Genomic DNA, 25465 nt, shown 5'->3' with positions numbered 1-25465 from the left:
CATTAATTCCACCCCTGGTGGTTATAGAGAGAGAGACAAATATATCCTTCTCTTGAGTGTGCATGTTCCCACCCACACAAGTGATGAGAGTGCCAAGCCCATATTTCTAGTCTTGGGCTGCTTATCACTACCAGCAAGCACAGCGGATCGGAACCAGCATTCTTACTCATTCCCACTGTCCCCCATCCAGCTCCTCCAAAGCTCAAACCACTAAAAAAAACTTGAGGCATAGGGCTTCAATTCTCTTTGCCATGAAGCTCTGCCTATAATTTTTGCCCAGTTTTTCACAAACTTACTGGTAGTGTTAACACCACTATTTTCCCCAGCTATTTATGGCTAACTATTTAAGTTTACCTCCTTGACATAATATGGTTCATCCTTCAGCTAGTCTTCGAGGCCAGCCAGCTTTAACTACGCTTCCATTGACTAAAATGCATTGGTACACAGAAAATATGTCCATCAGTGGGGAGAATGGTAATCCACACCCACTTTTTTCCAGCCTGGTACATACAAGTATATTAATTAAGCAAAAACTCAAATTTGGGCAAAGGTAATATAAGGTTTACCCAAAGTTGGAATGGTTTGATAACAAGGATGAAGCTGGTAGGGAGGTAAACTTCAGTTATGACACCAAAGCCCAAGTGACTAAACAAAGTCAGCGGTGGGTAACCCTGCTTTACCAATATCTGATAGTGAGTTATTTTTATACAATGACATTACTTAAAAGGGATTTGTCTTTAAAATAATCTCACTCTAACAGAACTTCATGTCCCTGAAATGGGTAGACACTTCCACATAACATTACACACCAAGTACAAGAAGGTTTTTGCCATTTTGAGGGGAGACACACAAGTGGAGTGCACATCAGTACAGCAGCTTATGTGAGAATGCTCACATGCCACCTTTCTGTGAGTGGTGCCGACTTAATTTCTTACAATACATATAGGAAACGTATGTGTGTGTGTGTGTGTGTGTGTGATAAGGCACTGGAATTCTGACTTTAAGGTGTCACAGGTTCAGATTAGTTTCCTCCCCTCAGCATACTGAAGAAAGTAAAAATCAGTTACAAGTTTCTCTGCAGTGGCACGGATTTCTGTTGAGCTTCTGAAGTTTAAATTGGACTTTGCTTTTACATTTTTTAAAAGTATTGGCCTTTCATTGCACAATTCAAAAACAAAGCAGTACAGCATAAAACCGCTAAACCAAGTAAAATGTTACAATGTGGAAAGTTCTCAAATGAAATATAGTGGACACAAAACAAAGAATGACACTAAAGAGCAAAAGGATAACTAGGGTGGGGCAAAAGGGGCAAGGTACAGGAAAACACAGATTTTTTTTTTTTTTTGCTGTCATATAGAGTGTAAGACCATTAAGGACTTGGCGTATCTCCCTGGAAGAGAAGGAAGGCGTGTTAGATTGGGCGATGGGCTCAATTTTTATACTGCTGTTATACAGAGCATGAGATTGTGAGAAGGTAGGACATTAGGACCTAGTGCTTCTCCTCCTAGGCAGAAGTGCTAGATCTGAGAAGGGATCCCCCCTCCTCTTTTTCTTCAAATGAAGACTTGGGGAGGTGGAGTGCTACATCACATTGGCTCTGCCTACTACTGGAGGCAGCTATGCTTCTATTAAATACAGTAGAGAAAAAGCACAAAGAAAACTGATGAATTCTGAAGGCAATTTTTCAAGAAACAGTTGAGCTTGGCGAAAACGCATTGCAAAGACACAGTCTACACAATACTGTTATTAACAATGTTCAGTGTTTGGCGGATATCAAACTCAGTGACTCAGCAGAGACCTTAAATGAGTTTGCCAGCTATTACTAAATGTTACCAGCAGTTAATACATATATCAAGACTAGATGTCTTCTTGATCTATATAGGGAAGCCATCCTACAATTTCCCAGCTCTGTGATAAAACGAGCTTCTCCCCACTGAAGAGTGTTATAATGATCACATAACAAAAAATTATTTATCTGTCCTTGACTGCTGAATGAATTTGATCCCCAAGACAGCTGATAATACAGTGCTACTTATGCATTTATACCCAAGAATAAGGGCATTTCTAAACACTCTATAATGCATAGGTTATAGGGTGTGTACTAGGCTAATGGCCCTGGAGCCTTTAGAAGCCTAGAAGCCTATCCCATGGGATTACTCTGGCATCATGCCACCCGACCTTAGTTCCCAGTGCCTCTGTCGAGTAGAGCCACTGGAGTGATCCCCGGGGTGAATTTTCTATTTCCCATCCACTCATCGAGTTTTCTCTTGCAGACGACCAGTGAGGTGCTCTGCTTGACATGTATGGGAAGTCTTTTCCATAGCATGGGCAGTCTCTGGGTTATGAACCTGTCCCGCCAGCATGTTCTGTCGATTGTGGTAATGAGGTTGAGGTCTCTGGAGCATGTGGTGTGGCGGGATTGGGATTTCTTTAGAGGTAGCATTTCTAACAGAGCTGTTTCAGACATGGCTTTGTAAGTCAAGCAGAGATCGCCTCTAGGTAGGCGATATGAGACAGAGAATAGTTGGGAGTTTTTTGAGTCTGTCCATATAGGACAAGTGTTTAAGGCCTGGGATCCTCTGTCAGGTACTTCTGCGGCCTCTCCAGTAGTTGCAGGTGTCTAGTGAGGTACATGCCAAATGGGGCATTGTACTCGATGATTGGTCAAATGAGGGAAGAACAGAGGGAGACAATGACCTCTTTCTTCCTGGATGCAAAACTTTTAGTAATGAGATGTGTCACACAGAAGGATTTTCTGAACAGAGTGGCAATCTGGTGGTAAAAAGTGAGGCTGCTCTCAACCTGTGTTCCCAGATCTCTTATAACGCCTTCTGTGTTCAGTGGACTACCATCGATGTGGTAATTCATGGGAACCAGGTTTTTCCCAAGGGGGATGACGACACATTTTTGGCACTGAGCTTAAAGCCATGGTTCTGACACCAGCTGTTGGTCTCAGTGAGGCCTTTCTATAGGATGTCAACATCACTTGGGGAGTTAATAATAGCTCCCAACTTGCAATCATCTGCGAACTTTGTCAGCCAGAGTCCCTTTGTGTTGGCCTGGACTTCAGATAAGTAAATACCAAACAGGAGAGGACCCAGGACCGAACCCTGTGGGACCCCACTCGTGACTGGTCGGCAGTCCAACTTGGAGTCAGCTAGTTTCACAATGCGGGTTCTATCTGTGAGCCAGTTTGCAACCCACCTAGTGATATAGGGGTTGATGCCAAGCTTAGTGAGTTTTTCTATGATTCCTGAGTGGGGAATGGTATCAAAGGACTTGGCCAGATCAAGGTAGGCTGTATGAACCACCTTGCCTTCATCCACAGCTCTGGTGACTGACTCAAAGAAGTCTACCAAGTTGAGCAGGCATGATCTACCCTTCACAAAACCAAACTGTGCGGGACCCAGAGTTTGGAGATTCCCTATATCTTTGTTTATTAGGTCCATGATGATGCGTTCCATAGCTTTGCATATCAGAATTGTCAGGCTAATGGGGCAATAGCTCCCAGGGTCTGTAGTTGCTCCTCCTTTGTGGAGAGAGATGAATGTAGCAGTGCGCCATTCAGTAGGGACAAAGCCTGAGGTGAGGCTGTGATTGAACAGAGCACATGGGTGAGGTGCCAGTTTGCTCTGTAGTTCAGGTAGAATACAGCCAGGGATATTGTCAGGTCCCATAGAAGCTGTACTCTTGGCCTTGGACAGTGCTGTTTTAACCTGTGCAGCAGTAACACTGGGTGCTTGGCAATCTACTGGTATTGTGATTGGTCTTGGGGGGTACAAAGACAGCTACTACATTCTGTTTCTGCAATGAAGATGCTTAACATCATCAGTCTGTCTTGTAAAATACTTCTAAATCTTATCCAGTCTGCATATTTGGGCATAGCTGTAAACACAGGCAGCTATACAACATTCAATATGCGGTCATACTACAGCCTTGTAAAACTGAATGACAACTCTCTCATCATAACTAGTCATGCTACATTGCATGTCTCTGGTTATAGTATAGTACTTTTTTGTTATACATGTTAGAGAGTCATCATATTTCAATCTACAGTTTAGATGTCTGAATGATCACTACTGCAGTAGCCCCAAGCTGTATGTGCTATAGGATACAACAGCTGTCCAGCATCCAAAGCTTCAGGGCATCTTGCATGTGCCCAATTCGGTAGCCAGCTAGAGGTGAGCTGACTAAAATGACTGATTTAGCCATCAAGCCCTGCACAGCTTTCATGCCCACTGAGAGAGGAAAGCTGAGCTGTGGCAGGACATTGCAAGGAACAATAAAAAAAAATGTCCACATCCTGGCATAAAAAATACACTAAAAACAATGGGGAAGGAGTGGCTACTGCAGCAGTCATTAGTTAAAAATCTACTTTTATGGTACTACGTTTTTCATATTGATCCCTGCTACAGTAGCCTAAGCAATATGGGTAGATTATCATAGCTTAAAATAACTTACCTGGGAGGTGGAAGGAGAAAGGTGTCCAGGAGCCCTTGAAGAATGGTCCTAGCAAAGCCTGACAAAGACCTGAAGAAGAATCTAGCTTGCACTGATTTGTAAAATTATGTACAAATGACCAAGTTGCTGCTTCTAGAATACTTCCAAGTCCAGCTTTTTTCAAAAACTGACACATGAAGCCAAAGCTCTGTCATCTTGTATCTTGACTGCCTAGAATAGTTTTGTTGTAGTGAGAATAAAAAGAAGTTATGTACTCACCAAAACATTTCATTTTCTGGTCCTTCTCGCCTTCATTCTTGATGGTTGGGTTCGGAACCGAGAATCGGTCTGACTCTGCCTATAATAAAGCTCGAGAGCTTCCACTGGCTCGAGGCAATATCCTATCCCATGATGCTTAGGGAGATTACTCAGATCTTGTTTGCAAATACCGTACACAGTAACAGTTATATACATCACATGTTGCCCTTTCTCGCCTTCATTCTTGCTGGTTGGGATTGGAACAGAGAATCGGTTCTGACTCAGCCTATACTAAAGCTTAAGAGCTTCCATTGGCTCAAGGCAATACCTTATCCAATGATGCTTAGGGAGATTACCCAGATTTTGTTTGCAAATACTATACAGAGTAACATACATCACATAATACATATATAAACATGTGTGACCTAGAAGTAAAAAGGAAATCAGAGAACATAAGTTCCAAATTGACAGAAGTCTCTCTATCCTCCAGGAGCGAAGGTTGGGGGAAGGAGGGTTGGACTCAAGAATGAAGGCGAGAAGGACAACAAACATGGAACGTTATGGTGACTATATAACTTCTTTATGTTATGCTGCCCTGTCTTGCCTTCATTCTTGCTGGTTGGGACAGCGTCCCTAACACCTTCTTTTTTGGGTGGCTCAAGGGAACAAACTCTTCAGAACAGTGGATCCAAATGAAGCCCTGTTCCGGGAAGCCAAATCTACTTTGAAATGAGTGATAAAGGTATGAGGTTTTACTTACGTTGCTGCAGCACAAATTGTCTCCATAGGTAGTCTAGCTTGAAAGGCAAATGAGGTTGCCATGGCTCTCGTAGAATGACCTTTTATTTTTCCAGGCAGTTGTCCGTTTTGGGAAGTACATGAATAGGTAATGGTATCAGTAAGCCACTTTGAGAGGGTGACCTTTGACATTGGGGCGCCATTCTTTTTATCTGAAAAGGAAATGAATAGCTGATCAGATTTCCTGAATCCTTTGATTTTGTCCATGTAGAAGCGTAACTGCCTGTGTACATCTAATTGGTGTAAATTATATTCTGCCTTGTTGCCATAGTTTAGGAAGAAAACTGAGAGATCAATAGATTGATTCAAATTTGCTTCAGAGCAAACTTTGGGTAAGAATGATGGATTAGTTCTCAGGGAAACTCTGTCTCTATGGAAGACCAAGTAAGGGGGACATATAGACAATGCCTGGAGTTCTGATGCCCGCCTAGCTGACATGATGGCCACCAAAAAGACTGTTTTCCATGTTAGAAACTTCAGATGACAGGATGATGCCGGTTCATATGGTGGTAGGATTAGAGCAGACAATACCAAACTGAGGTCCCAAGGGGCTGGTGGTTCCCTTGACTGGAGGCCTAAGCAAAAAAGTGCTCCTCAAAAAGGCTTTGCACAGTCTATGGGACAATCCTGAATCCCATTTCTCCAATATGGTAGTTTGATATAGCAGCTAACTGAACTTGTATTGTAGCCGCTGCCGCACCTTCATTGAAGAGTTTAGCTAAAAAGTCCAAAATAGAAGTTACAGGAGCTGTGAAAGGATCAATGTCACTGTTGTGAGCCCAACAAGAAAACCCCTTCCATTTGCTAGCATAAAGCTTTCTAGTTGCCATTTTGTGGTATGATATCAGAATATGTTTTACAGCAGGGGATATATATGGAAGCCTGGCTAGGAGTGGAAGTGGAGCAGCCAAGCTGTCAGTTTGAGGGTTTTGAGCGAGGGATGCAGGGTTCCTGATGGAGGAGTCAGGAGGTCTGGAACTGGGTCCAGAACCCATGGATCCTCTTGTAGATGGGGCCACAGAAAGGGGAACCAAATTTGTCAAGGTCAGTATGGGGCAATGAGTATTAACCTGCTTCTTAACGTGTTGGCTTTCTGAAGGACTGGAGACGAAGGGAAATGGAGGGAAGGCATAAAGGAGACCCGGGGGACAATCATGTACAACTGCAACCCTTGGTGACTCCCCCGGAGGGAGGGATTAGGGCAAAGTAGCTGTTGCATTTGGCATTCATGGACGTGGCAAAAATGTTGCAGCAAGTCTGGCCCCACTTGCAAAAAATCTGTTTCGCAATTTCCTGTCTCAGAGACCACTCGTGCGGCATTAGAATAGCCCGTCTGAGTTTGTCTGCAATTACGTTGGATCTCCCCGGGATATGCGTTGCTATCAGAAAGCGTTGGGAAGAGACTGCCCATTGCCATACTCTTTGAGCCTCTCGACACAGAGGGTAAGATCTGGTTCCTCCTTGTTTGTTTACATACCACATGACAGACATATTGTCTGTCTGTATTGCAATCGTTCCTACTGGAAGGGAGTCGTGAAATGCCTGCAATGCTAATAGCACCACTCTCATCTCTAGGACACTGATATGCAAGTGGTTCTCTTATTCCTGCCACACTTCTTGGATCGTCTTCCCCAGATAATGCCTCCCCCATCTGGGAAGCATCCGTGGTCACTGTGGCTACTGGATGAGGGAGGATGAACTGTCTATCCAGAACCACTGGAGAAGAATGAAGCCACCAGCGGAGGTCTCTCTTGCATGATTCCGTTATGATAATCTGGTGGGACAAGGGCAGTTCCTGCATGGACCAGTGGGTGAAAAGCAACCACTGGAGAACTCTCATGTGTAATCGTGTGAGTGGTACCAAGATTATTGCAGCCGCCATTATACCCAAGACCTTTAGAATAACCTTTGCCTGTACTTTCTTCTTTGTGAGGATGCTCTGTACTTGTTGGCGTAAGGTTTGTATCCTGTCAGGAGGAAGTTTGGCTACCATTTCACTTGTGTTTAAGTCTGCTCCTATAAAAACAATATGTTGTGATGGCAACAAGGTAGACTTTTCAAAATTTATTGTAAGGCCTAGCTGAGAACAAAGGTGAATAGTGGTGTCTCTTGCTCTGGTACGTAGATGCTCGGTGGTGGTGGTCAGGAGCCAGTCGTCCAAGTACGGAAACACCTGGAATTCTAGATGCCTCAAATGAGCCTTGACTACTGCCATGCATTTGATGAACACTCTGTGGGCTGTAGTGAGACCAAATGGCAGAGCCCAGAACTGGTAATAACTGGCTCCCATCCAAAAGTGTAAGTGACTCCGGGATCGCCTGTCCATCTTTATATGGTAGTAGGCATCCTGGAGATCTATCGAGCACATCCAACTGTTCTTCCCCAGAAAGGGGAGTATAGACTGCAGTGTCACCATCCGGAACTTTGATTTTTTACAGACTTGTTTAGTCTGCTGAGATCGAAAATGGGCCTCCAATCCCCTATCTTTTTTGGAACTAAAAAGAACCTTGAGTAAGTTCCAGATATGATTTGTTCTGCAGGGACTTCTTGGATGACTGTTTCTAGCAACCTTTGAATTTCTGGGATTGCCTGGTCCCTATGATTGGGTGGAACATCCAGGACTGACCTTCTTCTGATGGGGAGAGGAAAAGGGTATACAGTAGACTCTGGATATGATCATTTTACCCATGTCTTTTGTTATTCTTAGCCAGGTGTTTGGGTACAGTGATAAGTGACCCCCGACTATCTCCAGAGGTGGACAGTTGGGCCTCCTTTCAGGAGGCAGTGGAAAGCCCTACCAGGCAATGTATCCCTATCACCCTGATTTTGTGGACCCCCTGTGCCGTGAGGTCGGCGTTTTCCATTGCAGTTTCCCCCTCTGCCCATGGGGGAAGAATCATCACGTGCATCCGGAAAGGCTCTTTGGGACTTACAGAACCATATCTTTCTCTCCTTCTGGGCTTGGAAGGCCTGCTAGAGAGAGAAAAATGGACTCCAACAGCAGAAAGAGTCTTTCCTTCTTGCTTGCACCTGGTCAGAGTCTCTTTCACTTTTGGCCCAAACAATGATGAACCATCAAATGGGGCATTGATAAAGGAAGACTTGAAGGGCTCTCCAAACTCGCATAAGCGCATCCATGAATGCCTCCTTAGGGAGATTCCTGTACCCGCTGCCCTACTTGCCTCCATCAGCTGCATAACAGATAAGCGGCATGAAGGAGTTTACCACTGAATTTAAGGTAGAAAGATGAGAGGTCACCTTGTCTGAAACCTCCACAGCTGTAGAACCTTGAAGGGTATCTCCCAACTCCTTCAGGAGATCCCTCTGAAGTCTGGTAAAATGGGTCAAGTAGTTCAGTGACCTGAGGGTAAAGGCTGCTGACGAGTACATACGCATTCCATATCTCCCCATCGTGCGAGATTCTTTATTCGGTGAATGGACAGATGAGGATGTCTCAGACAATTCCTTTTTGGTGGCCGCCACCACCATAGCATCTACCCAGACACCTTCTTTGAGGAATTCCTTGTCAAAGGGTGCTGTAATAAACTTATTTGGCCTCCTTGGAACAGGTTCCACAGACTCTGGAGAGCCCTACGCCTTCCGATTGACTACATTCAGGAGCTGGTCGAAAGGCGGAGTCACCCAAGAGGTGGAAGGGCGAGACCCAAAAGCCTCCAGGTACAGGGACTCATTCTCAGAAAGGTTGATGGACTTCCAGCCACCTCTCTGCTTAAGGATCTCTAGGATATCCTCAAAGGAGACATCCTCAGAGGGTGACTGTGGGGACCCTTCCGAATCATCGAAGTCCATGTCTGAAGTGACAGACTCCTCAGGGGAGTGTAGATGTTTCCTCTTACATGTTCTCTTCCGAGGGTCCACATCAGAGGAGTACTCTGGGGAGGTTTCGGAAGAGACGGATGCACCCAGTGGGGCATCCTGGGACTTCGGGTCTCCAGAGACAGACTCTGGTGCTTTTGGGGGAAGAGTGCTCGGATCTGAGAGTGGAGCAGTCTGATGTGACAACACTATTCTCATGACCTCGAAAGCACCACAGCCCCACTCCAAGGGAGCTCCCAGCTTTGAAGAACCCGAAGACTCCCCCTGAACCAAGGTAGTGGACTCCGAGGCCAACGTAGGTGCCAAGCTCACCTGCGCCACAGCCCGAGAGGAAGAATCAGTTCAGACAACTGTCCAACCCGGCTCTCCTCCCCAGAACTGATGGGCAAGCGTCTGCCCCTAGACCCCTCAATGGACGAAGGCACAGAGGAGGTTGGAGCAGATTATCAGGACCGAAGAAGCCAGAGCAGATCTCTGCTCCAACAGCCCCACTATGATCACACCCAAACACTCCGGCTCTGAAGCCACCACATGGGTCAGAGGAGGAACTGAAGAAGGTGAAGTGGCGGTTGTCGGACCCGAATCCTTCTGGGCTGGGCTCGACAGAATTGTGGCCAGCGTCGGAGTCTGTAACAACCTCTTGACCACCTGCTCAACATTGTCATCCGCGAGACTTCTGGAGGACCAAGAGGATGGGTTCGATGATTTAATGGACTGTAAAATAGGCGAGTGTAAGGCTGAGGCGACCGGTTCCAGGACTAGGGACCAGCTCCTTATGCAATACTCTGTCGCCTCTGAAATAACCAGCGGAGCCGAAGAGGTAGCCTTTTCAGGCCCGAAAGCCTTTGTGTCCGATGGTGTATCCTTAGCCTGCTTCTTTGATGGTTCAGATTCTGGAGCCATGGAAGCAGGTCTCTTTGAGGATTTGTCAGATCTAGGGGACTGAGACTGGTGAAGAGATTTAGAAGAACTCTGTTTTCCTTCTACAGCTTCAGAAAAAGGAACCTTCAACAAACCCCTAACAATTAATTTATTTTTTCCCTCTAACAAAACCCTGGCAGGACTCCAGCAGATGAACCGCACCTAAACAGTACACACAACTGGTGTTTCCATCTGTCAGGGACATTTTTTGACTGCAACGGTCACACTTCTTAAAGCTCGAAGGCTTTGCTTCTTTAGAGTCTTTGGACATGGCTAACCTAATAGTCTACAATCAACAAACAGGAAAACAGCAAACATTGTTTTTTTTTTTTTTTTTTTTTTTTTTAATAGAACACAAGAAAAAAAGGGGGACCAACTAGGGAGACTAGAGGAGAAGCTTCTAACTCAAATGACAGTCTCCCCTAGCCAAAGGAGAAGTCTCTAACTTAAACGGCTACTCCTCTAAGAGAACGACAGGGAAAGGGGAAAAGCCCTCTAACTGAAACGGGCAGAAAAAGAGTTCTATAACTTAAATAAACTCTTAGTGTGACAGGATAGCTTAATATAACAAAATCAACAATAATTCTCTCAAGAATAAGGAGCTGGGATAGGGAGAGGGTAATAGCCTAGCAAAAGTACGATGGCCAACCAAAACAGTAACACCAACAATGCTAGAAAGTCACAAATATCAAAGTAAACACTAGTAGCAGTACAGATTAACCAAATACTCTAAGAATTTGGACAAAACACAGCAGAAATGAAGAAAAAAAGATTCCACTTAGCCTAAGCCTAGTAGGAAGCACCCGATCTGTTTATCGACAAATGAGATCTGGTTAATCTCTCTAAGCATCATGGGATAGGGTATTGCCTCGAGCCAGTGGAAGCTCTCGAGCTTTAGTATAGGCTGAGTCGGAACCGATTTTTGGATCCGAACCCAACCAGCAAGAATGAAGGCGAGACAGGACAACATAACATCAAAAGGTAATAGCAAGAGAAAGCCACTTAAAAATAGTCTGCTTTGACACAGGTTGTACCTTCTTTATACCTTCGCAAAAAAATAACTGATCAGAAGTTCTGAGAAAGTTTGCTTTGCCAAGACAGTACCCAAGCTGTCTGTGGACATCAAAGTTACGAAGTATCCATTATCCCTCATTTTGAGGTTCAGGGAAGAACACATGGAGATGTACATTTTGACTTCCACCCACATCAGGAAACGCCAGAGAAATAAGAATTAGAATTAGCGGACCGCAGTCCAAATGTTTGCCTGTCAACTGAGATGAGTTTGAAGTCTTAGGTATGCCTCAGATGGGTGACAACAGAAGCTGTACAAAAAAAATTAAAATAGCTCGTTGCAAGGTGACAAGGATGGAAGGAAAAGTCTGATCATTTTAGAAGCAGAACAGAAGGCAAATAAGGTATACAATCTCAAAAAAATCACTTATCTTTACAAGAGAAGGAAGGAGAGCTGGAGGGCTGAGTGGTGCTAAGAGTGGCAAACACGACCTGTGGGAAGAGAATAATTGCACAGCACTTTGCTAGATGGGAAAGCCCATGCACTGGGGAAGCGTCTGTGTGAAAAGTTTGTTAGCTCATAACCGCTGCAAGGGCAATAATCCACCACTGAGGTGGACAGAGGGAGCAACATAAGCTATCAGTATATTCAGAACCTGCTGCTGTGTGATTTACTTTCCAGGTGTTCGGGTCAGTCAGAACATACTGCTAAGGAGTTAAATATTTCAGAACAGAAAATTACAGCACTCTGAATCACTTTTCTTGACCGCATGATGATAGCAAAAACACACAGAAGCTGAATCCTTTTGTATTTTTTCACTGCAGTTACATATACTGTAAAAATGATAAAAAAGAATTCTAGATAGCATTGCAGTAAGCATTCCACAATGGGTGGGTCCAATTCTCTCAATCAGAACAATCACATAACCAAACTCTATAGAAACAGCACTAAAGAGACAACCTTGAAAAACAAGTACAGATCCCTTTAAATAATGTTCTGGCTGTTAAAGGAGTCAGTCAAGTCATGATTTCCTACTTCAGTCATATGCTTAGTGACAGCAGATGAAACCTACCATTTGTAAAAATGTAGTAGCTTTGAAGGAATGTTTCTGTAAGTGTCAACAACATTCACAAACACAATATCTTGATTGTGAATACTTTCCTCCTGAAGTAAGGCATCCTCTTTTTTCAGTGTTGCTAGGTGTTCTTCAAACCTTGTTTCACTACTGCTAATATGTTGAAGAAGAGCATCGCTGTCTGCAGACATAAAATGCAGAAACCAAATGTAACTGGTTCTAAACTAAATGCAAAATAAGTGCTCTTTTATTCATATTTTACTTAACTTTAATTTCATCACACAGAGCATTTCCATACAAAACAGTAACTCTTACTAAAAGCTGAAAAAATAACAGTTCAACTGCTGAAATATACTAATGTCAGCCATCATTAACAGATTTGCCACCAAATAATTTTTCCAAAGTTTACCTATTATTTTAAACCGTTTTACGAAAAGTCCCACCGTAAGATATTTCAATACTGGGAGACAATGCAAACTAAGAAAGATGATAAGCAAGAGCCCACATTTTACCACCAGAGGCCCATATTCAGATTAAATTTGATGCTACTAATACTCTTTCAGAAGGGCATTTTGCTTCTGCACTATCTATGACTTTACTTTTAATAGGCAAATTAGTCACATAGGTACATCTGTTGACAGCTCTTAGAAATGTTATGTGCCACTGCGTGTAATCAATACCTTCTCATGATTTTACTATGCATAAAATAATTCCATGCTACTGCTCACTATGGGAACCCATCTTTTTATATTATTATTAATCACTGACACTTTCTCTGGACTAGTAATGCAAATAAGCATACCAATAATGTAAATAGTGTATATTAGTAGTCAATGCTGTAAATTTCCTTTAATTGCTAAAGCTTACTGTAATTATACTGTCACGGCTACCATACAATCACAAGTGTAAATACTTTGAATGCATGTTTTCTCTGCTCCATGTGAGCCTGAGTCATAGCTGAAAACGGGAACAGACCAGCTCACCTACCAGTCAACAAATGGAAATACATACATAACTAAATAAAATCATACCGTGGACAATGTAAGTAAATCCTCCAGCTACTGCTGGCTTTCCATACTCATTTCCATTGGGCAGTGATCCATCTTCATCCTGTTAAAAAATACATAATAAAAAAACTTAATGGTACAAAAAAAGCAGGTAAGCAAACTGATTAATTTGGAAACATGGAAAAACGTGTGTTTAACACAAACATTATGGCATCAGCAGTAAAGTGTATCTGCTTCCTTTAATTGTTGAAGAAATCACAAGCATTTCCTTACGGAATGTAAACATTTTATCTGTTCTCTGGCTTTTGATTTAAAGCAAAGTACACTCTACCCATTCAGTACACACACCCAAGTTGCAAGATGAACTTTCAGCAAAGTAATCTTAAAACAAGTTTTACACTACACTCTGAATACAATGTTAACTAAATTCAGACCTGAACAGGTGTGGGCTGCATCCCACAACTTAAACATTTAACTTTATGAAAACAATTTAAACTAAAAGATGTAATCAAGTATATCAATAAATAAAACAAAGGCAATTATATTCTTCAAGATTTCCTTTTACTATATGAAATACTAGTAATGTTTTTGAACAATTTAGCTCAAAATGGCATTATCATCACTTCTTGTTTAGGCTGTCACATGTTACAAATTAACTAATACCTGAGGTGCCTAGCTCTATAATAAACTTACTACATGAAAGCAACCAACAATGTTCCCCAACTTAAAATTCCAGTTACAACATCTCAATAACACAGAACATTAAAAACAGAACTTAAGATCTTACATAATTAAAACAACAAATCCTTAAAATGAAATTAAAATGAATGAGCAGCAGCTCAGAGAAATAAAACATCAGCCATCACCAAAAAGTACTCCACACCAGAATTTGAGGTTGGGAGATCAGCATAATATTACATACTACAACATCAGACCCATCACCAAAAACACATATAAAATGGGATAGTTCTTCAAGTTCATTTAAACTGGAAACTGAAAAAAAAATCTGATTCAGACAGGGCCAAGAAGGACAAAAAAAAAATTAATAAAAAGGATCAGGCAGAAATAAGTCCATGTTTCTAAGAACCCAATTCTAAGACATCAGAGGGAAGGCAAGACAGAAAATAGACCTGGTGAAATCCCCTTAAAGACAGAGTAGCTGTATTATGAAACCGACACCGGTAGTTTTTCATGGAAGACATTCCTCTAGCAATACCCATCATTTTGGACTTTATAATTACCACTGTCAATTGCAACCAGGTCCGATTATTGTAGAGCTTCAGTATTAACATGCATGTCAACACCAGTTTGACATTACTGCTATACCAACTTCAAAGAGAATTACCTCTCTGTCAGGTGTTATCATCAATTCCTTTAACAAGACACTTTTAATGAAAAAAAAATCAAACAGCAAATACAGCTGTCACACTAAGTACAGCACAACAAACAGCAAATACAGCTGTCACACTGTACAACTGCATACAAATGATAGTCCTTTAGGGCCTCCCTACTGAATGTCAGCACTTGCAATGTCGAGTGCCAAAAGACAAAAACTCCGATGAAGAGCGACTCTTGATCACCACTATTCTTCTTCTAACTTCTTTTCTGCAAGGGAGCAAGCTTCCCTGCACTCCCAATGTGGGGGGCAAGCAAATCACACCCCCAAAATGCATATACACTAACTGAGATTGCCATACCTAGAAGAAAAGGGACTATACCAAGAGGTGGCCATCTCGGGGTTAGCAGATACAAGTCTGTTTTTTTCGGCCAGTCAGTCTCTGTGGTTTGACATTTCAAACTGCTACCTCCTTTAGGAGATAAGGATTCACTTTAACTTGACCCACATTCCAGTTTCTCTCCATATTAAACAAAAGACCCATATTTTCACTGTAAGAATAGGCTTCACTTAAACTTATATAAGGAATGTTTCAGTACATATGAATAACCACCAGTCAAGAATACTATTAAGAATAAAATGTGATCACAGAATGTGCAGTACCCTAAGTATAAGCAGGCTTGGTAACCAAGGTTAAAGAAGCTTGTAGAACTTGCAGAAAATTTACAAGGTTTTGATAAGAGAAAGTACAGCTGAGTAAAATATTACTCTAACAGCAGATGTCCTTCACTTCACTGTTGCAGTATTCCTCACAGTAGGTTTCTCCTGCCAAGGACAGCCCAATGACCAACCAGTATACCAAAGCCTTTCAATGTTGCATGCGTCGTACTTCATATGTATACTCCCTGTACAAGATGTAGGGCATAAAGGTGACATACAGATGAAGTTTCCCAGAACTGAATTGCCTCTGAAGATAGAAGTCTCCATAGTACAAAAAAAGACCATGCGCATCCAGAAGGAGAAAATACAGACGGAAAAAGTAGACCCTTGGCTAGGAGAGGAACCAAAGGAGAATAGGGGATTGGAGAGACAGAAAGAAGGACATCTACTGTTTAAGGTAAGAGTTTACACAACTGTAGTATGCCCTTCTTTATTACTGTTGTAGTATTCTTCACAGTAGGTGGAATATAAAAGCTCAAGAAAAGGAGTGGGAGGTGGAAGGCTGGGAAGATCCCTCAACAAACCCATGAAGAATGGCTCCAGCAAAACCTTCTCTATCCTTAGGAACTATATCCAATTTATAATGTTTAGTAAATGAACACTGAAGACCAAGGAGTAGCTTCAAAGATGGAATTGGTGTCCAACACTTTGAAGAAAGCACCAGAAGAGGCAACAGCCCTAGTGGAGTGAGCACTAATGCAAAGAGGCATTTGCCATTTAAACAACAAAAAGAAACGGCCTTAGAAATCCAGGAGGAGACATTTTATTTAGAAACAGCCAAACTCAATATCCTGGGATGAAAGGAAACAAAAAGCTGGTCAAATTTACAAATGGCCTCTGTTTTATACAAATACCACCTCAGCTGTCTGCATAAATCCAAAGTATAATACCTGAGCTGTTTGTGTAAATCCAAAGTATTTAAGACCCTTTCACTAGCAGACAGGGGAGAAGGAAACAAGTAAGGGAGCTGAACTGCCTGATTCAGGGACAACTTATTGACCACCATGGGCATAAAAGAAGGATTAGTACAAAGGGACACCCTGTCCCTGTGAAAAATTAAAAAAGGAGGGATGGCCATAAGGGCCTAAAGCTCTGAAACCCTCCAAGCAGAAGTAAGAGCAAGTAATAAGACAGTCTTCCAGGTACAATGTTGCAGAGAAGCTGAACCTGCAACCTGAAAAGAAGCCTGTAGAAAGAACTCTGTTTACACTGCTAAAGTTGCCGAGGAACAAAAATGAAAAAAAAAAAGCAATATCTTCAGCAAAACACCACGGCTTGGTTGCACCACTCCTAACCTCCCTCAGACCTTCTTTGCAACATGACAGATTGACCATAAAGAAAACACAATAACTGGAGTTCAACATAAAGGAGATAAGTATGAAGAAATTGAAGGGGAAGGTGGGTGGGGAGTTATGGAAGAAAGAAAATGGACAACACAGACAGAATGTTATGGTAAGTACATAATGTCTTTATCTGATGTTGTCAATTTTCATTCATTCCTCAACTAATGGGACAGAGTTCCCAGCTACCTAAAGTCCCGGGTGGCCTCTAAGCAAGAACATTCCTGAGTACAACTGAGCCAAAGGCTGCTCTTCCCCTCAACAGCAGATCTAGTTTGTAATAAGTGATAAAAATATGGGTGTTTGACCAAGTTGCCGCCCTAACAACAGAAGTTGCCATACATCCGGTTGAAAGAGCCTTTAAAGATTTTGGTTAAGGGAAGCTTCAATTTGTTATAGATAAAAGCGATGCAGTCTGTCAGTCATCTAACCAAAGTCACCTTTGTGACTGATTCGCCTAGTTTATTATGTGCAAAGGAAACAAATAAGTGGTCTATCTTTCTAAACTATCTTGTTCTATGCAAGTAGAAATGTAATTGTCTTGAACATCCAATAAATGAAGCATATATTCTCTTTTATTTGTAAATTTTGAGAAGATGGGCAAGTTAATGGACTGGTTAATGTTAGATTCTGACACCACCTTAGGAAGCATTGGTACATAGCATGACACTATCCTTATGAAAAGATAATGCCTGAAGTTCTGAATTTTTTCTAGCAGATGTAATTGCAATCAAAAAGATAGTTTTCCAAGTTAAGAACTTTAAATCACAAGTTGCTGCAAATTATGGCTTGCAGTACCAAATTTAAATCCCATGGAGGCACAGGGTCCTTAAAAGGGAGTCTTAGCAGAAGAGTACTTTTCAAGAGGGCCTTGCACAATTTTGAGGAAGCCAGAGAAGAATGTTGAAATCCAACATGAAAGGTAGATATTGCTTTGAGTTGAACTTTAATAGTTGATGAACTAGCACCCCCATTAAACAAACTCCCCCCAAAACTCAAGAACAGAATGAATCAGAGCAGAAAAGGGATCAGTCTGATCATGCTCTGCCCACAAAACAAACCTTTCCCATTTACTCCTGTAGAGTGCCCTAGTAGATGGTTTATGGGAAGACAAAATTATGGAACATACAGGGGAAGAGACCAGAGGCTGCCTGGCTACTACTGGAATTGGAGAACCCACGCTGTTAGTTTGAGACTTGAGACATCTGGATGAATTATGCTTGTTGGGTGAAACAGAAGGTCTGGAACTGAATCCAGAATCAAAGGTGGTTACAGTAGATGAGGCGACAGAAAGGGACCAAATATGGTGAGGCCAGAAAGGTGCAATAAGGATGACTTTGCTCTACAGCCGGACTGCTTTCTGAAGGAATTTGGGTATTAGGGGAGTTGGCGGATAAGCATAAAGAAGACTCGGGGGCCAATCATAGAGCAGAGTGACACTCGGAGATTCCTATGGAGGGTGGGACCAGGGCAAAATAGCTACTGCACTTGTTGTTTAGAAGGGATGCAAAAAGATCACAGCAAAGTTGGCCCCATTGACTAAAAATCATTTGCATCACTTTCTTGAGAGGCTACTCGTGATGTAGTAAGATGGACCTACCCAGTTTGCCTGCTATCACGTTGGAGGTCCATGGAAAATGCATTGCTGTTAGAAAGCGGCTGGAGGAAATTGCCCATTGCCACACTTTGAGGGATTCTCGACAAAAGGGATAAGATTTGGTTCCCCCTTGTTTGTTGATGTACCAAACTATCGACAAGTTGACTGTTTGGATTACAATTGTCCCAAGATGGAAAGAGTCTTGGAAAGCCTGCAACAACAAAAGCACAGCTTTCATCTCCAGAACACTGATAAGTAAATTGACCTCTTCAGGGGACCAAGTGCCTTGAACTGTTTTCCCTTGAAAATGCCCTCCTTACCCAATCTGGGAAGCATCCATGGTCACTATGGCCTTGGGTTGAGGGAGGAAAAAAAGGATGACATCATAACAGCTGTTACGACTGCACCCACCAGTACAGGTATAGTTTGCATACTTGGGTTATCCTTATCGTTGTTGACAAGGATTGAGAAAGCATTGAACATAGTGTTGCTAACATCCACTGAAGAAATCTCATGTGGTATCTTGGCTAAAGGAACTAAAATTGTTGCCATTGAAATTGATCCGATGGCTTGTAAAATCAATCCAGCTGAAATTCTGGCACTGCAAATTATCTTCCCGACCTGTGTCCTCATTGTCTGAACCCTCATTAGAGGAAGTGACCCTACCATATCCCCTATGAATTCTAATATCTGAGTTGGTTGCAGGTGAGACTTGTTGCAATTTATGGTTATTCCTAGATGCGAACAGGTCTGTAACACCTGATCCTAAGCTTCTATCAGTTAATGCTTGGTTGGGGCAGTAATGAGCCAGACATCCAAGTAGGGAAACACCTGGAGTCATTGCAGTCTCAAGTGGGCTCTTACCATTGGCTTGCTCTTGGTGAAAACCCTACGGGCTGTGGTGAGGCCAAAGGGTAGTGCTCTGAACTGATAATGATTGGATCCCAGCCAGAAGTGCAAGTCTGGATTGTCTGCCTATATTTATGTGATAGTATACATCCTGAAGGTGTATTGAGCACATCCAGTCATCCTTGCCCAGAGAGGGCATAATGAACTTAATCGTGACCATCTGGAACTTCATGTGTTGAACCGACTTGTTCAAAACACTGAGATCCAAAATTGGTCTCCAGTCCCGTTTTCTTTGGTACTAAAAAGAATATGGAATAAATTCCGGATTATATCTGATCTAGTGGAACCTCTTGGATGACTCTTTTTCTAGCAGCTTTTGGATTTCTAGAACTGCTGCATCCTTCTGATTGGGTGGAACATTGGAAATTTTCCTGGGTAATGGCGGAGTAAGGGAAAAGGGAATCACATAACCTCTTATAATAATTCTCTGCACCCAACTGTCTTTTGTTATACTTAGCCAGGCTTTTTTCACTGCAGAAATAAGCAACCCCGACTACCTTCAGAGGTAGGCAATTGGGCCTCAAATTCAGGAGCGCTGAAAGGGTCTGTTGGAAAACGAGTCTCTAGACACTCAGCTTTGTGGACCTCCTCTGCCGCAGGGGCAACGTCTTCCAGTACCATTCCCGCCCTCTGCCTCTGGGGAAAGTAACTCCACGTGCATCTTGGAAAGGACCCTGAGATTTTCTGACCCAGAATTTTCAACCTCCCCTTTGATTCCTAGAAAAGGTCCTTTGAGGGGTCAAAAATGCACACTCACTGCAGAGAGTCTTTCCGTCTTTCTCACACCTAGAGAGTGTGTCCTATACTGTAGGGCCAAATAAAGAAGGGCCATAAAATGGAGTACTGACGAACGAAGATTTGAAGGGCTCTGCAAAATCACACATGCGCATCCAAGCATGTCTCCTGATGGAATTGCCTGAACCCACAGCCCTTGAGGCACCTTCTGCCGTGTGCAAGATATGCCTCATGGATGAATTGGATATAGCCTGTATAGTAAAACACACCAGCCGGGAGGTAGCAGCTCACAGTGTCACCAAAATCCAATCCAACTGTGAGCTGCTACCTCCCGGCTGGTGTGTTTTACAGTTTGTGGTGCCGTTGTTCATATAGCCTGTATAGTAGCCAACTGAGAGACTAAAGCAGATTAAGTCTCATCAGTACCGATTCTAGAAAGAGATCTGGATAACTCTTTAATCAAATCTGTTTGTATGCTAGTGAAATTCCATAAATAGTTCAGTGACCTAAGCGCAAACGTCACTAAAACATAAACACACTTCCCAAAACTGCGTATCGCCCTTGACACTCTATTAGGAGGATGGACAGTGAAGCTCTGTTCAGCCAGTTCCTTTTTTGTAGTCTCCGCCACAACCATGCCATCTACTGAAACTCCAGTGGCTCACTAGTATCAGGTTCCTTCCACGCCTGTTTGGAAATTAAATTAATGAGATCATCAGCGAACAGAGTAACTTAGGAGGTGGACGGACCAGTACCCAAATGCTTCCAGAAAAACTGCTTCCTCAGGAGAGGGGTTTTGGGAAGACCAGCCACCTTTTTGATTTAGGATCTCTAAAATGTCTCCAAATGAGACATCTTTGGGTGGTGATTTTGGGGGCACCTCACCTTTGTCTAAGTCAGTATCTTCAGTGGGCGACTCTTGTGGGGAGTCTAAGTACCTCCTTTTGCACTTTCTCTTCCTAGGGACTTCTTCGGTGAGTTGTTCTGGAGAAGTATCGAAGAGCTCAAGATACCTTACTGGGTACACTGGAAACTTTGAGCTGGCTGTACCTGTGGAGGAGAATGTTGGGGACCACAGGGCAAAGTCATCTGAGTGAAAGAGGATGGATCCGAGGGGGAAAGATCCATCTGACCAGCCGGAGCAGATAATACCCTGTTCATTACCTCAAAAGCAGACTGCTCCATGGAGAAGGAAGCCAATGGAACCAAGAACGCAAATCTGTGGCTAGTCACCTCCCTCTATCCCAGGACCAATCCACCGAAGCAGAAGTTAGAGCAGAGCTATCCAATGTTGAGGCTGTGAGAGGAAGAGATGGCTCCAAGTACCTCAAAGTCGATCCCATCCTCTCTGATCAAGCAGGGAAGCTTTGGCTACAAGAGTCATCTGGCTCAGAGGATATCGAAGCCAGAGTACTCTGAGAAACAGTCAGATATGATGACAATATTCTCTTTGGATCCAAAACAGAAGAACCCGGGACGGTCAGATTGAGTGCTCTAAAACCACAGGTTGAATTACAGAAGGAGCTGACATAGGTGGAGTAGAAGATGGACAGTCTTCCTCACCCAAAGGGACAGGAACCATGAGAACTCCCTTCTGAATTTGCTCCATGAAAAATTTCCTCATCATCCTCTCCACATCTGCTTTTGAGAGACTGCTGGAGGAAAGACAGAATTCCAGGGATGGTGATTTCAAGTGCCTCTCTGAAAAAGAAGGAACCAGATCCAGGCTTGGCAAATAGGTAGTCCTTGGCAAGGATTTCAGATCCAAAGACATAAGATATGAGATATGTTTGGTCAGATCCCAGGACTTAGGATCAGAGATATGTGTGGTCAGATCTGATGATGGTCAGATCAGCTGTAGTTTTGTATCCAGTTTTTCTTTCTCCTCAGTTCAAAAGATGTAGGAGAGGTGAATTCAAGGATCTAGACCATTGTAACAGGTTTTAGCTTTTTGTTTGAGGGACTGAACCCCAGCTATGTCTTCAGAAAAAGAGGATGGTAGTAATCCTTTTAAAATCAGCTTATTTTTCCTATCTGCCAAGGCTTGGGGGCTGAACTCACGACAAATACTGCAGTCCTGTTTTAAGTATTCTTGTCCCAAACAATACACACAAAGATTATGGGCATCAGACAAAGGCAAATTATGCCCACATTTGTCACATTTTTTACAACCAGCTGGATCTTTCAGACATTTCCTTCGTTCAAGAGATAAAATTTAACTAATTAAAATAGAAAGTTACAAGACTAAACTTGTAGAAAAAGGGAAGCCGAGATTACACTACTACTATATGGTAGAGGGAAGGAATTAGGCCTTCCAGCAATGGTAGGAAAGATCTGCACCTAAAGTGTAAGAAATTTAGCAAAATAAATAGTTTGGAATGAAAAGCGAAGCTCAGCAACTAAGGAAACAGCTGTCAGAAAAATTTTTGAAAGAGAAATAAACAATTCACTTATCTTTCACTGAAGACTCAACAGCTGAAGGCAACCACATCTTAATGCTAAAATGGAAAACAAGATCTGAGGGAGGTTAGGAGTGGTGCATTATAGGTAGGGAAGGAGCTCCAGAGTTTGTTAGTAACCACGAGCTAGTAAAACGGCAGAGTCCCATTAGTTGAGGAATGAATGAAAATTGACATAATCACATACAAAATTAAGGTTCCAAGGAGGTAGTAGAACAAGGCTTCGTTGAGTGCCTATGATGCAGGATGCCTTTAAGGAACTGCTTGACCTCAAAACGAGAAGTCAAAGGAGAATTCAATGGCAAACAACCACAAACAGCTGACAAATGGGCCTTTGCAAAAGAACAGGCCATGCCAAACTAGAGCAACTCACACAAATAGGAGAGAACTAGAGGACCTCCCACTGAAAAAGGATCCTGGTTATAAGCACGGCTTCCAGTTGGACATAAGACTGTTTGGTTGCAAACAGTCTTATTTTCTTTGCTTCCTTTAAAACCTTAAGTGTATCCTAAGAAAAGAGGGGCCTAATAGGAATCAAAAACCTATCACCCACAGTGGCAGTTGAAGATTGGAAAAGTGAGGCTGGATGAGTGACCCTTTGTCTTGTGTGAGGAAGTCCAACTGGTAAGACAACTTGTGATGATTCCCAATAGCCAGAAGCATTAAGAGGGAGAAAATTCTGTCTTGGTCAAATGGAATCACTAACTAGACTTTTGGGGAGTCCAGCTAAATCATTTGCAGCACTCTTGGAAGTAGAGGAAGGGGAGGGAATGCATAAGGAAACATCCGCTTCCAAGGAAAGGAAAAGGTATCAGTCTTCTATGCCAGATGGCATGGCACTCTGAAACTGAAAAGAAGGAGTTACGTGTTCAGAGGGGAGGCAAAAAGATCTTCTTGAGGAGTACCTACCAATGGGCTACATCCAGAAACATGTCTCTGTGAAGCATCCATTCTTGTGCCTGTGTTTTGGACCTGCTCAAGGTGTCCACCACTAAATTTTTCTACAAGGGAATATACACTGCACTGAAGAGTTAACTGATAACTCAAAGCCAGATCCTAGGCCTGCAGAACCACCCTACAGGGAAGGCAAGATTTTGTGCCCCCCCATCGGTTACTTACATAGCACATCATTGTGGTGTTGCCCATGTAAACCTTCAAAGGGCCTGGAGACAGCATGGGGTAGAAAACTTGAAAGGCCAGAATCAGAGCACTCATCTCTTTGATGTTGATATAGGCTGACCTCTGACGGATGGGGGCAAAGACTATGGACTTTGAGATGACCACAGAAAGCCCCCCACCCCCTGTCTGAATTATCTGTAAATAGTTCTTGAGAAGGAACCAGAGGCTGAAACGGCAAGCCTGGATTGAGGGAAACTTACTGAATCCACCAGTTGAGTTCCCGCTTTGGACAAGGAAGGACAGGAACACTGAAATCTAGAGTGTGGCAATGCTGAAGCCAAACTGACTTGAGATACCACTGAAGATCCCCCATGTGCAGTCTGGCAACAGGGAGCATTGGAATAGAATAGGTAATGAATCCCAGGGCTTGAAGAAACTGGCTGGCTGGAATAGTAGGCAGAGGAAGAAGAGACAAAGAAAACTGTCAAGGAATTCATTTTTGAAGGTAGAAGAGAGACCATCATTGGTACAGTCTGAATCCTGCAACCTAGATATACATGGTCCTGACAGGGAGTCAGGACAGACCTTTGAAAGTTGATAGTAAACCCCAGACTTTGGGGAGAGATATGGTGAAAGCACAGTTGGTAAAATCTTACCATAACAGAAGCTGTCCTTTCCTTCACTGTTGCAGTATTCCTTGTATCTTGGGATTCCCTGCCTTGGGTAGCCCAATGTCTGGCTAGTATACAAAATCCTACTTTTGCTTTAAGGTACGTCACACGTATGCTCCTCGTATAGCATAGGGCATAAAGGTGACACCTGGACGTACCATCCTTAGAACTGATTGCCCCAGTAGGAACACCAGTCCAAGGAAAACCAAGAGTTAATCAGTACATCCAGGAGGGAAATGGACTGGGGGAGGAGGGAGAGAGTGAATATTGCAACAGTGAAGGAAAGGACATCTACTGTTATGGTAAGATTTTATGCAACTGTACTATGTCCTTCCATTCACTGGTTACAGTATTCCTTACATCTTGGAAGAGTGCCAAAGCTCAAGAAGAAACTTGGGAGGAGGAAGGGTCAGCAGAATCTCTAGGAAGCCATGAAGGATGGTCCTAGCAAAACCAGCTTTAGCTCTGGAGATTCCATCCAACTTGTAGTGCTTGGTAAATGTATGCACAGAAGTCTAGGTAGCTGCTTCGAGAACAGAGTTAGTATCCAACACCTTGAAAAAAGTACCAAAAGAAGCCACAGCTCTAGTAGATTGAGCCTTTACAGAAGAAGGAAGGTCCACCCTATGAGGTATCTTGTGATGACTGCCCTTGGCTAAATGCAGAAGAGAGAACCAAGGCTGTTGCGGCCAAAGGGGAGTCACCAACAATATTTTTGTGAGCATAATATAAGAAATAGCCTTTGAGATCCAAGAATAAATAGTTTGCTTGGATACAGCTAATCCAAGGAACCTAGGATGAAAACAAAAACAATTGATCAGATTTTCTAATAGACTTAATCTTATCAAATAAAATATATATATATATATATATATATATATATATATATATATATATATATATATATAAAACAAACAAATACACCATAATAGATAACCCCAGCTAGCTATGAGAGGGATAAGTACCCAAGAAATACCACAGAGGGGAAGGAGGGAAGGTAAACCTGACTGCAGATGCATACCTATCGGACATCTACATTTATGGTAGGTACAAAACTGTACTATGTCCTTCAAGGATGCATCTGCATTCATCACATATGGGTAGAGTACCATAGCCAATCTGGGAGTGGAGGATCTATGTAAAGGATGGTGTAGCTAAAATGCCCTGCAGGACTGCTGTAGCAAAGCCTGCTCTGGATCTGGAATATAAAGGTAAATTGTAATGCTTGGAA

The 25465-nt window shown here is 42.7% G+C and overlaps 1 protein-coding gene across 8 annotated transcripts in view; it reads right to left on the bottom strand.

Annotated features, from left to right (window-relative positions):
* Positions 1–25465, bottom strand: part of B3GALNT2 (beta-1,3-N-acetylgalactosaminyltransferase 2) — a 1092678-nt gene that overhangs the window by 330858 nt on the left and 736355 nt on the right. For all 8 annotated transcript variants that reach the window (XM_044075837.1, XM_044075856.1, XM_044075828.1 and 5 more), the window contains 2 exons: positions 13373–13451; positions 12339–12522 (listed from right to left, as the gene is read on the bottom strand). In XM_044075837.1, coding sequence (XP_043931772.1) covers positions 12339–12522; positions 13373–13451 — 263 coding nt within the window. The remainder of the gene's footprint in view (positions 1–12338; positions 12523–13372; positions 13452–25465) is intronic.

The sequence above is a fragment of the Protopterus annectens genome, chromosome 1.part1, assembly GCF_019279795.1.
Source record: "Protopterus annectens isolate FY-2018-M chromosome 1.part1, PAN1.0, whole genome shotgun sequence".
Lineage (NCBI taxonomy): Eukaryota > Metazoa > Chordata > Ceratodontiformes > Protopteridae > Protopterus > Protopterus annectens.
This window is presented reverse-complemented; position numbering and strand designations above follow the sequence as displayed.